Source organism: Falco punctatus, assembly GCF_963210335.1.
Source record: "Falco punctatus genome assembly, chromosome: 9".
Lineage (NCBI taxonomy): Eukaryota > Metazoa > Chordata > Aves > Falconiformes > Falconidae > Falco > Falco punctatus.
The window spans coordinates 26,419,201-26,437,143 of record NC_137589.1 but is presented as its reverse complement, the minus strand read 5'-3'; the positions used below and the strand labels follow the sequence as shown (position 1 = coordinate 26,437,143).

Below are 17,943 nucleotides of genomic sequence, written 5' to 3'. Positions count from 1 at the left end.
AAAAGTAGTAAGGATAGAGCCATTTGTACTCAGTTATTTTTCTACAAACACCCATGCCATTTTAAACTGGAAGTGATTTGCTTAACCATTATGCCTATGCATTGTGAGACATCATGCATGAGGGACTTTGCTACAAGCATTAAAAAATTGTCTGTTAGAATAATTAGAATAACATCTAATTTAATAGGAACAGGTTTAATTTCTGTAACTAGCTAGGGTGCTCACTGTCATTAGCTTAGAAAATAAACATGCCTTTTTAAAATATCAGGCCATCTTGGTGTGCATTATGATCCATTTGAACCATCTCTCCTTTTGTGTTGCAGATTTGTAACATGATGAATGCACCAGCAGATGAGTATTTCTCATTTCAGGTAATTCCAGTAATGTTAATAATTATAGACATTGCAGAAAATATGCTAATGCTTTCCGCCGATTAGTTATACAGTTGATTACATAAATAATTTCCCCTTTTTCTGTGATGCATAGGTCTTAGTGTAACATTGCCTATAACAACTGCTGTATTACTACTTTCAAAGAAATATACATTTCCTGTTCTTTGGCTTCCCTACAGAAAGGACCAGTGGATGAGACTGGATGGGTTATCAAAAATGTCCTGTCATTGCCTATTGTCAACAAAAAAGAAGAAATTGTGGGAGTTGCAACATTTTACAATAGGAAAGATGGAAAACCTTTTGACGAGTATGATGAACAGATTATTGAAGTAAGCTTAATACAATTAGAGGCTTGAAGGAGCCATACGGTCTTAATAAAAATATTATTGTAAAAATTAATTTTAAAATGTCTAAAAATTTTCAAATAGGCTATATTAACATCTAAACAAATTTCCATTTTCACTATAAAGTTAAGAATCAGAAATTTTATTTCCCTTTAAAATCTGAAAATTTATGAGCGATCATTTACATTCTAATAATGAACAAAAGTCAGATATCATTTTAGTTTTAATCATTTGACTTTCTAGTGCTGGTCACCATCTCCTAATTAGCAGTGGGTAAGCAGGTATGGTGTGCTGCTTGCCAATGGGTATTGTGCCTGTGATCATGGGAGTTCCTAGAGCGTTCTTGCTCACAGGCACTTGGGCAAGACAAGACACTACACAGTGTATCCAAATCCACCCAGCTAACTTAAGCTTTATAAGCCTCAAGGTCCTGTATACAAAATGGGAATATGGCCCCTGAATTACTAAATTGAGAAAACATCATTAAAAGCTGTGACGTGCTAAGGGAATCTGTTGATGGAAAGTAAAGGCCTCTAGCAAGTACAGTTACACTTTGCTTTTCAAAGGGCACTACCAGAAACTGGAGTTTAAGAAAAGTAAGTTCAAATTGTCAGTGTAATTTTTTTGTGATGGTGTCATTTCTGCTTTGCTTGGCTTTGTTCCAGACTCTCACACAGTTCCTGGGGTGGTCTGTTTTAAATACTGACACTTATGACAAAATGAATAAGCTTGAAAACAGGAAAGACATTGCTCAGGAAATGCTTATGTACCAGACAAAGGCCACCCCTTCTGAAGTTGAATCTATACTGGTAAGTTTCTGTTCACAGTTACAAAATTAAAGTAGGAGATTAGCTACACAAAAACTGAATTTCTTACTCATTTTCATTTCTAGAAATACAAGGAGAAATTAAATGTAAATAGTATAGAAGAATGTGATCAAAAGGATCTTATCAGGATTTTGGTAAGTTGTTAAACTGAAAATTCTGGTGGCATGTTTGTATCAGTTAGTAATGTGTCCTCATTACAGAAGAAGTACTGTATAGCCAAATCCTGATTAATACAAGTGATTTTAGCTATCAGTTCCACAAGCTAGATGGAGTTCATTTAACCGTCTTCAACCTCTTTGGTTCTATGTGCAGACCGCACTGTTACCGACAGGGAAACATTCTGTTCAAAATTTGTGTCAACAGACTTGGATAGTCAGAGTTATACAGAAAAGTTTATATGAATCAACATTTAAAGTGTTTAACTTGTTTAAATATCCATGGGCACTGTGCTATACCTATATCTGAGTTTATTTAATTTTGAAAATAAAAGAAGGGACATAGATGTAAGGTCACTTTCATTCTGAGTAAGAGAACACATGTAGGAGTGTCCAGTGGGACTAAGCGACTTTCAGACTGACTTTCCTGCATTTCCTTAGGCAAAGAAGTTCAAAGACAGCGATCAGTGACTTCACAGTGACAAACCTGCATTTGACCTAACTGGTTAAAACTCTGCTCTTATTAAAACAAAACAGAGTCATTTCTTTTCCAGACTGTGCAGTCCTCTGGCTGCCTTGGTATTTCAGTCTAGAAAGGGAATGCCTTTATGGAGGAAAACTCCTGCTTCTGCCTGCTAAGTGCACTTCATTTTTTCTTGTGGAGCAGTTCTGGAGCACATGCACTGGCTTACTTTATCTGAAACAAAACTCAAAGATGTGCTCCAGGAAAACACTGAATGAACTCTCACTGTCAATGGATCAAAACGGAGCTAGGCTGAAGAAAAAAGGTCAAATACAAACAAATCTATTGACCTCCAGCACCAACCACTTCACATACTTCCTCCTATTACACCACATTTGCTAATGTAGACATAGCCACAGAGAAAAGATTTCAGTCAGCTATTTTTAGTTACATACATGTGCATGCCGGAATGCAATGGTGTTAAGGTTTTACTGGCTCCCACAAAACAGGTGCTCACACAGCTTACAAGTGGTGAAACAAAATAAAACAAAAAAATCAACAGACTGTGTGCAGCTTCACATACCTTTTAAAGTAAATTTAATTTACCTGCATGAAGAATTGCAAAAATTAGTAGATAAATATTACAAAATCTCTCTGCTGGTAGAGCAATAAGTTATTATTATTATGGTACAGGCTCCAAATGTAAAAATATAATACTGGTATGAATTTTTAAATCTCCAAAAAGCAATTAAAATTATTTCTATCAACATTGTGGAGTCACAAATTCAAAGGTCTCATATCTTCTGCACTGCCAAGGCTACATGCAAATGCTTTATCCTATTATAAGACCTGGAATCCCAGATAGCTAATGGGATAAAGCAGGTGTTTCTACATCTGATGATTCACAAAGTAACGGGTTTTAAAACACCACTGCTCCAAGTTTCCTTGTCCTTGACCTCAGATTAGAGTAGATATAAAGGAAAATCCCAGGGATAAAGAAATACCTTTGCATGGATATTCAACCTTATTTGTTGAAAAACACGCATACATTTAGCCATTCCTTTTCCTTATCTGTAAAATGGAGAAAAATTTATAGGCTAGTATGGAGGATGGGAATCATTGTGCTCATATAATCTATTTTTTGTGTATTATCAGACTTCCCTGAATTAATTCTGGTTTGGATTGGGGTGCATTCTTTAAAATATAATACTGCTGTCCCTAGACTTTGGGATACACAGATGAATAGTGTTACACAACAGTTCACTAGTACTGCTAGTGAATTCCAACTGCTATTACCAGTTAGGCTATTCAATGTAAATCTATATAATGTACACAAAATAGGCAATTTAAATGTAATACAAAGCTTCTTAACTTTTGTATCCTCTGTATTTTAGAATTTAGTACATGTTTTATGGAGGTTCTTCAGTAGAAGGAAGAGCTGGCCTAAGCTCTGTATCTGCCTGTTAGAGAGAGGAAAATTCCTGAATGGTCTTCTAATGAAATTTAGTACATGGGGAAAAGACTATGCACTTATACAGTCCACTACTTCTGAAATGATCCCTCATCTTCATCAGGACTGTTCAGAATAGACTGTTGTAAACTACAGAAAGACAATTACTAGGACAGAATCACCACCAACTACAGCCCTAGAAAGTAGATGACTCTAAGGAATTTAAAGCAAGCCATAATAACCATGAACACATGCTCTGCACATGTAAGCATTGTCACAATTTTTACTCTATGGATATACTGAGATCATTCAAGAGCCAAGCAGTTGCAAATCTACAGCAGACAAATAAGAACACAAATAAGATTTGTGAATTTTTACATCTGATCTTGTAGGATTATCCAGTCCACTTTCCATGTGCCAAATCATCCTTATATTAAGTGTATATAGGCTATCACAGACAAAGACAGATTGTCACAGGACACAAGGTAAGACAGACTAATTTTGAGAGTTGGCTGTGGAGCAGAAATAAACCACCAACACTCCAAAGGGGAAAAATGTACAGGAATCTTTACTTGCCTAGTTTCTCCAGGACAAGACAAGGCTCTGGGTAGGTAGGCATGCAAGCAAGCCTTCTGTTATTGACTGTTGTCATACTTTATTCTACCATAAAAGGAAAAAAATGTTTTGTTCTAGACAGGTTGGTTTTGGTCACTATATTAATCACTATTCATAAGATCCAAAAGAGAGGAACACTTAACAAGACTAATTCTGGTTGTGAAAAAGATGAACTCAGTCTTGGGACCAGTCTAAAAGGAGAATCAGAGGATTTTATACCAGGAAGGAGAAATTCCAAGGTCTGAGATTTCTGAACTAAGAAAATGTTGAGATGGTCACAATAGACTGTATTCAGAATAGGAAGAAACACTGTCTGGCCAGGAGTTTACTTATCCTCTTTGAGAAGAACACCAGCAGTATCATGACTGTGTTTCATAACTTAATACTCATTAGTTTGTACTGAAACCTGAGGCCTTTGAAGATATAGTAGGCATACTGTCCTTTGGCAATGTTTCTACTGAAGTCAGAGAATAAAATAAGGAAGTTTTCCCAACTTTGCTCTTGCTAGAAAACCCCTTATGTTTTTGACTTTTCCTAACAGAAAGAAGAATTACCTGATCCAAAAGATTTAGAACTGTATGAATTCCGCTTCAGTGACTTTCCCGTTACAGAGCATGGCCTGATAACTTGTGGAATACGACTGTTCTTCGAGATAAATGTTGTTGAAAAGTTCAAAGTCCCAGCTGAGGTCTGATTTATTTTGTTTTGTTTATATTTGTTTTAAGCTAGAAGAAAAATAGCTGACTATAGGCACTTTAATACAGAAGTAGGCAGTACTATTAGTGGTACGGATAACGATCTTCCATTCTTAATTAAAAATTTGCATATTTGTCATAAAGACTTAAAAATAATCCTGCAATTGTATGAACTATGAAAGGAATTAAATCAACATGCATTTACATAAGAAAAATTTGCTGTTTCCATATTTAATTCAATGAAAAGCAATTATTTTCATAGGACTTGCACATTAGTACAGTAATTTCATAGTATATTCCAGTAATTTTATAGGAATTCCGTCATCTTGTTTCAATTAACAGCACAATCTTAATCACTTTTGTTCATAATAGGTCCTTACAAGATGGATGTACACAGTCAGGAAGGGTTATCGAGATATCACTTACCATAACTGGCGACACGGATTCAATGTGGGACAAACAATGTTTACTCTGCTGATGGTAAGGTTGCTAGTATTAACCTTACATTCATTATTTAGTTTTCCTTTCAATTCCAACTGGAAGGTACACACTCAGAACTGTGTTTTCTTTTACAGACAGGCAAAATAAAGAAATACTATACTGATCTAGAAGCCTTCGCTATGGTTGCTGCTGCTTTCTGCCATGACATTGATCACAGAGGGACCAACAACTTGTATCAAATGAAGTAAGTATAAATGCTCAAATATATGGAAATGTAGTATTTTTAGTGGCAAAAGAAAAAAAAATGTCAAAACTTGCAAAAACATAAAGTATGTATTCCATATTCACCTGACATGAATAAACATGTATGCTACAGAAGATTTCTGCCTCAGAGCATTTGTCATGGCAGCTGAAACACAAAGGCAAAATGCAAAAGCAGAACCTTACAAGGATCTCCTGGAGCTGCAGTTCATTTTTAAGACAGACTAAGCTCTAGCAACAGAGCCTCATGCACATTAGGCCACAAAGAAATGAGGAAAAGTAAATTAAAATCCCTGACTGGATTACTTTTTTTCAAGACAGGGCATAAGCACTTTTCTGGAGAGGGATTCAGGATGTGGCACAGACAAGGGCTAGTTTAGAGGGACACAGGATTTAAAATGCATCCTTTTTCTGTTTTCTACCATCTGATCTGAGTAGCTCAGTTGTGTCCCCTCCCCGACTCAGTTTACTGAGTGATGTAGGTCCTTTCCTGAGGTGTAATCTCATGTTATACAGGATTCTGAGCTAAAGTGCTTGAGTTCTGCCACTGGCTCCACATGCCAGTAAGTTACACATCATGAGGCTAAGCCTTGCAATTCATATTCCTTTTTGTTCTGAGAAAACATTATAAAGGATTTGTGTTTTTCGCTTGTTATGAAAACATATTAATTAGTAGATGCTTGTTATAAAACAATTTTGATTTTTTTAAAATACCTTTTTATTACAACATTACATACCATGTTGAGATCCACTCTTCTCCTGAAGAGTGAAATATCTAACATTTAGTCTTTTAAAATGAACTGTTAGGGCTTGTTTCTATGTGCTAGCAGGTGAACACAGGTTTCTCAGAATGTCACATGTACCAGAAGATTATAACCATAATTTTATGAGTACAGTTTCCCACCAACTGTATCTCCAGTATGATTCATCCTCCTCCTCTGACCCTGGATACACTCATCCCGGGAGAGGTGTTTGAGTCTGCATGCTAGAGCAGTGATGCGAGGGGATTTTCTGATTATTCTCAGGGATTCTCCACATGACGTAGGAGAGCATGAGAGACGCTGATTCTTATTCAGTGGACTGCCTTTCATCCAAATAAGTTTAAGGGGGGGGGGGTTAAATCCTCCTACTGTGGTCTTCCCTAGCTGAAAGCCCTCTATGTGAGGTCATATGCAGTAAAGCTATTTATAAAGGTTATCAGGCTTTACCACGACAGTCCTAATCACAAGTCAGAAAATACAAGTAGCATGTGGCAATCTGCCTTGGGTTATCTAAGGAACGGAGTTATTAGCCAAGGGAAGAAAGGAGGAAAATACACTTCCAAACATGCAGAACCACCTGGAGCCTAGGTAGATAGGACACTTGTCCACTTGTTCCACTACCAAAGTCTGACACAGAATTTCCTCTGGTTGATGCTTAGCCCAGTGTCAGAGGGATGCTTTATGCTCTGTGATAAGCCTGAAGACACCTGAGCTGTCAGGACTTGCACAGTCCAAAAAACAATGATTTTGAGGGAAGGAAGGAGCCCAAGGGCATTAGAGGAATTAAACTCTAATATCCTGCTACTTTAGACTTAACTTACTTATAGTAAGTTAGAATCACAAGGGACATGGCCCACAGGCATTACAGACAGTCAAGTTCAAAAGCCATGCCACAGAATAAATACTAAAAGATGGATAACAGCTACTTTTAAGGTACACTGAAAGTGGGTAGATTAAATCACCAGCAAAACTGAACATGCAAGAGAAAATGGAGGCCTATTTTAAAAAACAGTTTTTTAGTTTTGAGGGATCTAACCATGCCATTGACTTTAGTGGGCACTGAACACCCAGTGCTCTCCAATTTCCATCATTACTCAGTCACAAGAGTGAAGGCAAGCAAGTATTTTCATTTGCTCTGCATCATACCAAGTTAAGATATATAGATTAAACTAGTGAACATGCAGATCTGAAGCATTTTATTCCTAAAAATCTGAATCCTGAACCAAAAATATTGCCTCCAAAATACTATAAATAATTTCTTCTTTTTCAACAGGTCAGCTGCTCCGCTGGCAAAACTTCATGGCTCTTCCATTTTAGAAAGGCATCATCTAGAGTACAGCAAAACCCTACTGCAAGATGAGGTACGTCTGCCTGAACCTTCTGCTCACATTACTCAAAAGTTAAAATCCAATTAATTATGATGTTCCAAATTGCACTGTCTCATTCATTCCTCTAGGTCCAGATTCAGAAATTATGCAAAAATTAGGAAGTTTTAAGCTAAATTCTTATGCATTGCCCTCTTTTAGAGAAATATCGGGAATTATGCCAGAAATAGACTCAAGATAAAAAAGCTTTTCCTCTAGGCCTCACTCACATTCCTTAGGTTTTTCTTTAAATTGCACGAAACAGATGATGCTGAAACCAAAGCAGCAAATACAATACATACATAGAAAATATTGTAATTAAACTGCTGCCCTGGTTCACGAGGCCCGAGTTCAGCTGCTGGCGCTGGCAGCTGAGGAACAAAGGGATGGAGCTGCTTATGGAGGGCCCGCTCACCCCCAGGCCGGATCCCATACGCACACCTTACCTTGCTAAGGCAGAGAAGTCAGTATCAAGAGGCTCTGCTGCAGCTCCCATTACTGATTTTCCCTGAATTAGGCAGCTGCCCTTTCCCAGCAGCCATAGAGGTGAGGCTCCCCACCACTGTCCCCTCAGGCTACACCAGACGGCAGCAACGCAGCCCGCCCGGGCCCTCTGCCCCACAGAGCCCTGCTCCTCCGGTGGGGATCGGCTGCCCTTCCCTCTGTGGCACCTGGCTCTGTCCTGGCTACGAGGGAAAAGACTATTTACAGCTCTTTACTACGTATTTTCCAGGGAAATATGGAGATTTACCAGGCAAGGCTCGAAGACATGCCCCCACCGTCCCACCTGTTCACAGCAGCGTGGCAGGCCCCCACTTCCACCCTAATTTTTCCATTTTTGATCCCTATGGTGGTGCTATTTCCTGACCCCGTGAGGCCACAGAATAAATCTTTACACTAACCAGTAGCACAATGATCACAAAAAAACCCCAGAAGATTTATGATTGAAAATCCCTCCCCCCCCCAACAAAACCCCCTTTCCCTTACTGATGGCGATGTACTTTTTCAACTGTTCAATGCTGGGCACTAAGTGCTGCCCCTGGCTAGAGCAGTGGCCAGGCCCTCCACGGGCTCTCAGCAGCGGCATGGCTGTGCCCTGCGCTCCCACAGGTATTGGGAAGGAAGGTAGGAAAACCAGAAAACTTAGGAAAATGCTGCCTGTGACACTCTCATTCCCTTTGTCTGAGGAAAAGGACATTACACTCACTGTGGTAGCCTCCCAATAGCACTGCAGGCAATCGTACTGACTGGGGTTAACAGCAAGAAAAGGTCTCTACTGCGAAGCTTTAAAAAGTGGAGGAAAACTAGGTTTATGGAATGTGAACTGCAACGGAATTACGAAGAACTGCCATTTCTTTGCTGTTTACGTGGAATACAGGTGGTTTTCTTTGGTTTTAATTTAGATATGGCAATAGCAGGGCTCGCAGCTGAGTGAGTGGCTGTGGGTGTCGTTATTTGTGCGGTCCCCGGGCAGCACCCGAGACCCACCGCCCATTCTCAGTTACTGAGCTGTCCATTAGACGTGAGTAAGGGCCGTCTTTACCAATTGAATAATTTTCTGTTTGCACTGTATTTTAATTTAGGGACTTTAGTCAGCCAATTTTGTTACGCTGTTCTATAAGACAACCTGTATAGAACAAACCAAAGACAGCCTTAGAAAAGCAACTGAATTCACAAACTTTCCATCTTGCAGAGTTTAAACATCTTCCAGAACCTAAACAAGCGCCAGTTTGAAACTGTTCTACACTTATTCGAAGTTGCAATAATAGCAACTGACCTGGCTTTGTATTTCAAGTAAGTATTACATTCTGTATAACTTCCTACTGAAAAAAATGTCTACATTCTATAGAATTTTAACTGTAGTTTGTAGCTGTTTATATGCAGAGCACAAAGCTGTATTTAAAATTGTTATTAAATCTAATTCATGTAAAAACCCAAGACATTCTTAGATTCATTATAAGCTTTCAAATTAGAGAACAAATAAATCTATGAGCAAACACTACATTTCAGAAGTGTGGATTCTCTAGCCTAATTGTAAGGTTGTGTGCATGTGTGATTTAGCATACCATGCTACAATTACTCACACTCAGCAAGAGTATGCTTATGACATGGAAATTAAAATCCTGGTTTAAAAACAAAACAGCAGACATCAACTGACCCCAGGGCTAAATATGCCAAAGACTCCAAATATCAAATCATCCATCCTGTTCTTAAGTTACTGATTTAATGTGCTTTTATAATGGGTTTTTTCCTTAAAGATATATGGAGCCTTTGTTTCAGTCCGGATGTCTTATGGCTGAGACAATTTAAGGTGAGAAGATAGGACACAATTTAGTAAATTGTTCAACAGCAGTTATTAAATCTTAGTAAACAGTAATTCCATTATTTCATTCATCCTAAATGCAAATCAGAAGATTTATTAAGCAATTGCAAATTGCAAGACACATTTATATTTTTGAAATTTCTCCTCAGTCAGGTCTTAGTGCTTTTTTGGATTTTTGAGGGGAGGGATTGGAAGAACATTTATTAGTATTTGCTTTGCTTTTGTCGATTTCTTATGTTACACGAAGTAACAAACATGTAATATTAAAGAAATAAGAATGACACCCCAGACAGTTTAACACAAATTGTTAGGAAACAGGTTATTTGTTTCTTTGTCAGGAATTCTGGCATAACACTTTACATGTCAGTGGTATTTAGCAAAATCTAAATATGCTAGGGTACCTGAAAAGTTTGAGTTCAACAGGAAGGTGTCACTTTGATACTACCATGTCTAGGATGCTACTTTGGAAAAGCATAAATACCAGAAATAAAGTTTTCTATCTCACTTTGTTCACTAATACACGGTTTATTGGTATGCTTCAACAGGAAAAGAACTATGTTTCAAAAGATTGTGGACGCAATTGAAAAAATGGAAACAGAAGAGGAGGCAATTAAATATATATCTATTGACCCAACCAAAAAAGAAGTCATCATGTAAGTGGTTAATATTTTACTCTTTATTCAGTAAGTTATCTAGGACCAGATTTTGAAAGAATTTGGGCACCTAAATGAGTAAATTAAGACTTGGTGTTATTATCCAATTATGAGCATAACCATGATTTTAAATTAGAAATAGGTGCCTACAATCTTCTCAAAATGTGCAAAATCTACATCTGTTTGTATCTTAGGTATCTAAATTACTTAAAAAAATTAGATATTTTTTTTCTCTATCATCATCCTAACTATACTCCTGTTCTGTGTTTTCAAAGGGCTATGATGATGACTGGATGTGACCTGTCTGCAATAACCAAGCCTTGGGAAGTGCAAAGTAAGGTAGGTACTTTTTGCATAGATAATATTACTATCTGTTTTACTGCCTATTTGGTGCATGATCATTTAAAAAAAAAAAATACTTAGTTATCAGTTGATAGATACTTAAGTATCTGCACCTGTGTTTCTAGAAAACCACCTCTGTTTTTCTGTCACTGTAAGGGTTCCATGATGCCTCTCCCCAACCACTCTATAGCTGTTCCACACTTCTCTACTTGTCCTTCAGCTAAAACTGGCATTCCTGATTCTGCCAGTTGCCCTAGCTACCCCTAAATATCACTCAAATATTATTGTGCTATCCAACTTTTGCTATTTTTCAGCTGTTTTTAAGGTCCAGGTTTAACAACACTATAATTTGAATTATGTCCATTCTATTCTGTAGATCTTGGTGCCATTGCAAAGTAGCTTAAACATGCTAAAAACAAATTTTGTAATACAGTGTGATACTGCTTTCTATGTAAGCACTTCAAGTGCTCCAGTACTTATTGATCATCACACTGAAGCTCATTGCTTAGCTTTACAGGAATAGGTTTTAACAATGCATAATCAAAATACAACAAGATGCTTGTGGAGCCTTCTAAGTAATACACATTACAGTCACTAGAAGATTGTTATGTTACTAATATTGTCTTGTTCCTGTTGACTATAATCTATCATTTACTGAGCATGCAGCAGAATATTGGTAGAGCTATTTTGCTGGAAAAAGTCTTAAGTACGCCAGAGAGCGTCTAATTTTTGAAAGAAGTGCTTGACTACCTCTGCAGGGATTAATGAGTGGAATTCTATTGTGTTTGACCGAAACTCTCTATTTCTGGAGAAGTTTTTAAACTAGTCAGAGATAACGCAGCTAACAAGAAATAAGTCCTGTCTTTGTGGAAGGGAAGTTAGTAGTAATAGTGAAGTATTTAACAGTAATATGCCAGTTCTTGGTTAGTCAACATTTTAACATTTTCTTGAAAGCCTTGTTCTTTATTTATTTAAATTTACTGCTTTCTGCTGACACTTCCACTGAATTGTGATCGCTCAGGTTGCCCTCATGGTTGCAAATGAATTCTGGGAGCAAGGTGACCTGGAACGAACTGTGCTACAGCAACAACCAATTGTAAGTACTAAATAATTTAACTGTGTTAAGCAGCATTAACTGTTATTAAAACATTGAATAGATAATGGTTCACGATACTTGCTAGATCATTATACCAAAAAGCATGATATCTACATAATTTAAATTATTGCTATTCTATTCTAGCCTATGATGGACAGAAACAAAGGAGATGAACTACCTAAGCTCCAAGTTGGTTTCATAGATTTTGTGTGTACATTTGTGTACAAGGTAAGAATAATTTTTATTGTTTTCCTGCTGGAGCAGTTCTGATGGCACAATTAGTGACAAACTGTTGCAGTTAAAAAATTCTAGACAGCAGCAGGACTCCTGATTACAGGGTAAACAATCGCCACAGTTTCTCAATCTTTTGTTACATAGAATTGTTCCCGCAAAACAAATTCAAGAGATGTGAAGCAAATTCATAAAAAGTGATGATCTCAGTGAAACTTGAGGGCACTGAGGTTTTGTAACTACTTTGAAAGACTGAGGTAGAAAGCCCAGTCTGATTCTTCACAGTCCCATTTAATTTAAGTATATAACATGTGGATGGCTACAGAAAGTAGTTAATAGCACAGCAAGGGGAATAGGAAACTTCAAATATTATGGAAATATAGATATTCTGTATCTTCTGTAAGGCACTGAAATCCCAACATTATTAATCCCTGTCTAGCTTTTAACATATCCCAAAACGTCAAGCAGAAAAGTAACATCTTCAGATACATCCTCATCTGCTTGGAACATACTATAGGATACTAGACTTTATTATATCCTGATACTGATAATCATATGATAAATACCATGTATCATAGTTATAATTGTATTATATGAACCAGACTGTCAAATGTGGGAATTGGGAAGATACTGAAATGTGCAGTATACAATCCAGACTTTTTCTAACTGACTATGTGCACGAAAGGGCGTTATCATCCCAATACGGTATTACCAATAATATCCCACCACTGCATGGCCAAGAACATGCTTTCAAAATGTGCACCAGCAGGTACTTACACTATTTCTTTGAAAATTTTTTGTTTTCTACAGAAAACCAATACCAGAGATGGAACAAGTACTTGAAAACAATGTGAAATCAAATAAAAATAATTCATCTAGCATGCATACTGAATTCATTTAATAGAAAAATGAAAGTTAATGTTTTCTCTGCAAAGCAACAGTATTTCCACAAATTTGGACTTTACAAACCGTTGTTTACAAATTTCTAATTTACTAATTTAATTGTTTGTATAGGAATTCTCAAGGTTTCACAAGGAAATTACACCTATGTTTGATGGTCTTCAAAACAACAGGGTGGAATGGAAAACACGAGCTGATGAATATGAAGAGAAGATGAAAATTATTGAGGAACAAAAGAAAAAGGAAGAAGAAGCAGCTGCCAAAAAAGGTTAAGTAACTTCTAAGGTTTTCATTTATATGTATTTGTAAGGCAGTCAAGATATTCTTTCTCAAATTCACACATGCAGTGTACTTGTGTGCACTCTATTAAACTTCATACTAATGAGTGAGTATACTAATGAGTATTTGAGTTCTGAATTAGCTTTATCTTTAATTGGAAGAGGAGCAACCCTTTAGAGATTACACAAATCCAGTATACTGACTTCATTATCTAAACCGCAGAATTTTAGAATATGTGACCATCACAAAAGTGAAGGGAATGTAAAATTTCTTTTGCCTTAAGACTTGAAACTGAGTGTAATTAAACATTTCTTTATCTGTGAATGCTGCAATCACCTCAAATACTAGGCATGTATCCAAATTATGTGTAGCATCAGCTCCAAATGTATTCAGGTGCTTTGTTTAAGTTTAAAATGAAAAGCATAAGGAAAAGAGATGGGAATGGATAATGTACATTTGGAACACAAAGAAGCAGTGCAAATCCTCAGTTCTCTTCCAAGTTTAAGATAAAGCTTTTGACTCTAGATCCCTACCGTTAGTTTCTTGGCTGAAATATACTCTCTTGTGTTACAAATTTGACACTAATCTTCCTAAGACAGCCCAAGTCCTAAAATTCTAAAAATCTAAGTTCTGCATATGATAACCTGGAAAAGAATCTGCTTTTATACAATCTGAGAACCTATCACTCAAGTGTAAGAGTGAAATAAGTCAGTTACTTTTATTCCATATTGCATGTGGAACAGCAGGTCAACAGCTCTGCCAGTCAGCTGAGATGACTGAAAAAGTTCAGAGATTAAAACAGAAACATGTGGCTGATTGCTACAGAACGATTTATTATCACATAGTTTGAAGAAAAAAGTTAGTTTAATCGTGTGTTTCACACCTTTAAAAGATAGAACAGTACTGAATAATTTATTTGTTAATCTGTGTCTATGCGAAATAGGTGAGTATTCTTCACATTTCACACAAGAGAGGCTACTCAAGGCCACCCATCAAGTTACTGTCAGTGTGAAGTGGCACTAGATAGTTATTGGCTCCTAAAGTAAATGATACTAAGCCAAAAAAAGAAAAGTTGTAAATGGTTAAAAAAGTACCGTTAAATTACATGACTTAATCAAAGCAGATTTTTGAAAGACTTATTTAATAAAATGAGTCAAGTATTATTATTGTAATAAAATTACAAGAAATATTTTGGCCTGCTCACACTGTGATACCATTTACACACACTTTCAAAGAAATTACGCTCACCCCATTGTCTCCCAAATTTACTTTTAAAGACAGTGTTTTTACAATTAATCATATAATCTTATTTATTTAAGACCAATTTATTTCTGAGAACTAGCTGGTTGTGAGCATGAACAAGGTACTCTTTCCTTACACTGGAATGTAAGCATCTGAACTTCTCAGAAATACCAGCAAAACAAAACAAAACAACTGGGGACCTACACACAGACCTCCTTATATATTTTGCTTTCTTGTGGGACAGTTTAGTTACTAAAGTCAGATCCTATGCCCTTAAGCATAAGGTTCTTAAATAAAAATTAAATTATACATTTAGGAAAAGTCAGGTATTTCTGCTCCTACTTGAAGTTAGGACCAATTGACATCATTGATATTTTGGAATCACTTAGTCACTGACTTAAGGAAAGGAGTATTTTCCCACAAGGAACCTTAAACAGGCAAGCACGGACAGACTGATTTGCAGAAGCTAAGGATCCAACCTTTGCATATCATCACATGGTATCACAAAATGTAAGGGAAATACTTTGCATCTTTTAAAACATGCACTGGAATGAGGCCATGAACATCTGTGAAGAACAAATCTGATACTGTCAAATCAAGGCCATGTAAACGTATGGGTTTGTTAAGTCAGTTCATACAAACAATAATTTGACACATGATGAACAACAGGGGTTTCTCTAGATCTCAGTGATCTGACTACTCTTAGCCATTCAGTAGACAGAAAATAAAATTAAATTAAAAAAACCATATTTGCTGAACCACTACAGTGGAAAGTTCAGAACAGAAACTAAAACAGAATACAGTATTCAACTAAGAAAATAAAATACATAGTTAGTACATAGTGTTGATTATATCCCAAATTACAGAGGGTAGGACACTGATTATGTGACATGTTTCAATGCAGGTGGAAAGGGTCGAAAATGACCTAGTAACATGGTGATCCACAGCTTTCAAATGTAAGTTTTAATTCTAATATTAGTATCTTACCTTAAATGAACCTGGAAACGCAATTTATTACAATGAAAGAATCTTAACTATGACCAATGAGCATCTGTGGAATCATTTGAGAGAGACAGTAACAGAATCAGCAGCTGTAAGATTACAAACATAAAAGGCGTCTCTCTTAATTGGTCATTACAAAGGGATTCATGTAGGGTTGGATAAACGTTTATACACTTAGGTCAAATTAAAGTTTTTGTATCATCTGCTTCAAAAATAGATTCACAGATTATATATGTAAGATCCAAGAGTTTATTTCTTTTGCATGCCTTGCATACCTCAGTTTCGTATGTGTGGGACAGAGTTATAAATATATTTAACTACTGAAACTTTCCAGTAAGAGTGGTTCAGTGTGTGTTTGGTCCTTTGAGAAATGCTGGTATCAACTGCTACAGTATATACGCATATGTATATATAACATGTGTTATTGTTTCCTATTCCATTTTCCCAGACATGTGTAATGAAAACAGCCCATGTGTAATGAAAACACATCCAATTTTCAGAAGGTCAAACACACATAACATGCATATGACAGACGCAACACCATTTAAACAAGAAATTAGAGCCACTAAAATTAACAGAAAATACTCACTTTAGTTCCCTTCTCTGTTTTTTAGCTGAAAATGCAGCTGGAGGTGGTGGTGGTGGTGGAAGTGGAGAGGATGGAAAATCCAAAACATGTATACTTTTGTAATTCTTTGTCTCAGACTGATTCTGCTACAGAAAAGACATCTAGAAAGAACTTCAATGAGCCCCAGCGGATTTCTGCTTTGCATAGAATAGTATAGATTGATCTCTTAACAATCCTCTTAAACTCTTGCCATTTGTTGGAAATAATTTTTAATGGAGTAAACAGTTACAATTAAAAACTGGAAAATTAAAAGAAAAAATAATGGTGCAAAATGAGTTAAATGCGCTATAGTTATTTTTTCATGTCACTCCATTTATATACAAGTATTTTTATTAAAATATGTAACTTCTGCACACTGTTCAGGAAAAATATAAATAATTTTGACAGTTTGTATGTGAAATTACTGAATGAAATCTAACATGTACAATTCAAAAAAATTGCTACTTTCGTAACTTGTATATTTAGATTTTTATATTATGTGTATTTCATTAATCTGGGATTGTGTCCTTTTCCTTCATTCTCAATACTATATAAAGTTCTAGAGTAAACATCTCCTTCACTTTAGGAATGCTCAACACAATTCCCTGGCTCATACCTATAGAAAGAAGGCCAAGGGTACACAGTACTTTTTCAAAACTACCAAGGATAAATATGAATTGTAGCCATTGCTCAGAGAAACCACTCTTTTTCCCATATGCAAATAGCTCTGCCCACAGTTCCCAAACTGACCACCTTTTAATGAAAAACGAAAAAGGCAGACCATAAACATCATACTTTGGGTACAAGAGTTTACTCTATCTCTAGAGCAGGATCTATATTCAAAGGCATTTAAAAGGCTCACATACTCCCAATGCACATTTTTTTAAAAATGCAGTAAATGAAAGTGTCTGAAAACCAATGAACTGGCACCAATTTAATCTTGGGAGGGAGAGGACAGCAGAAGTAAAGCAAATCAGAATTCACATTATCTCCCTTTCTACAAACAAGAGGACAGACAGCACACAAATTAGCTCTTCGTAAACAACAGTCTCCCTACCAAAGCCTTCAGTTCTTGATGAATGGCAGAGTCCACTCCGTATCTTCTACTCAGGTCTCACGAAGCCAGCTCCTTCTGCAGATGAAGGAACAAAAATGGGTAGTTATATTATGCAAAGATCTGAGCATTCACTGGAACCAGTTCCAAATCTAAAAGGAAATGGACATCAAATGCAATTCCTGCAACAAACAAGTCTGACATGGAGACTCAATCCTGCCACCTTTTTTCACCCCTTCAAGAAAGCAGACCCAATCTTTTTTTTTTTTCTCTAAACGGCCCTTAGCATCCACAGAAAAGGGAGAACGACAGAACAATCTGCCATATCACAAACCTTTCTAAGAATGCTCTATGAACATAGATACTGTGTACAACTATCACCCAAAATTAAAGGAATACACAAAAAGAATCTCACTTATATTACATCCTTATTTATAAATGGACCA

The 17,943-nt window shown here is 36.5% G+C and overlaps 2 protein-coding genes across 4 annotated transcripts in view; one reads left to right on the top strand and one right to left on the bottom strand.

The window, feature by feature from the left end:
- RBP4 (retinol binding protein 4) overlaps positions 1–16,534 on the bottom strand; it is a 45,798-nt gene extending 29,264 nt beyond the window's left edge. The window contains exon 1 of the mRNA XM_080403579.1: positions 16,426–16,534. The gene's annotated coding sequence lies outside the window, so the exon portion shown is untranslated. The remainder of the gene's footprint in view (positions 1–16,425) is intronic.
- The window catches only part of PDE6C (phosphodiesterase 6C), a 30,225-nt gene extending 13,486 nt beyond the window's left edge, over positions 1–16,739 (top strand). The window contains exons 8-23 of one of the 3 annotated variants that reach the window (XM_080403559.1): positions 324–371; positions 572–721; positions 1,402–1,545; positions 1,629–1,697; positions 4,788–4,934; positions 5,314–5,421; positions 5,517–5,626; positions 7,678–7,765; positions 9,462–9,562; positions 10,637–10,744; positions 11,020–11,083; positions 12,108–12,182; positions 12,327–12,410; positions 13,428–13,581; positions 15,739–15,790; positions 16,451–16,739. In XM_080403559.1, coding sequence (XP_080259685.1) covers positions 324–371; positions 572–721; positions 1,402–1,545; positions 1,629–1,697; positions 4,788–4,934; positions 5,314–5,421; positions 5,517–5,626; positions 7,678–7,765; positions 9,462–9,562; positions 10,637–10,744; positions 11,020–11,083; positions 12,108–12,182; positions 12,327–12,410; positions 13,428–13,581; positions 15,739–15,758 — 1,470 coding nt within the window. In that variant the 3' untranslated portion in view covers positions 15,759–15,790; positions 16,451–16,739. Of the gene's footprint in view, positions 1–323; positions 372–571; positions 722–1,401; positions 1,546–1,628; positions 1,698–4,787; positions 4,935–5,313; positions 5,422–5,516; positions 5,627–7,677; positions 7,766–9,461; positions 9,563–10,636; positions 10,745–11,019; positions 11,084–12,107; positions 12,183–12,326; positions 12,411–13,427; positions 13,582–15,738 lie in introns of all 3 variants that reach the window. The other 2 variants (XM_080403558.1, XM_080403557.1) reach the window with 2 other exon arrangements.
- The last annotated feature ends 1,204 nt before the right edge of the window (positions 16,740–17,943 follow it).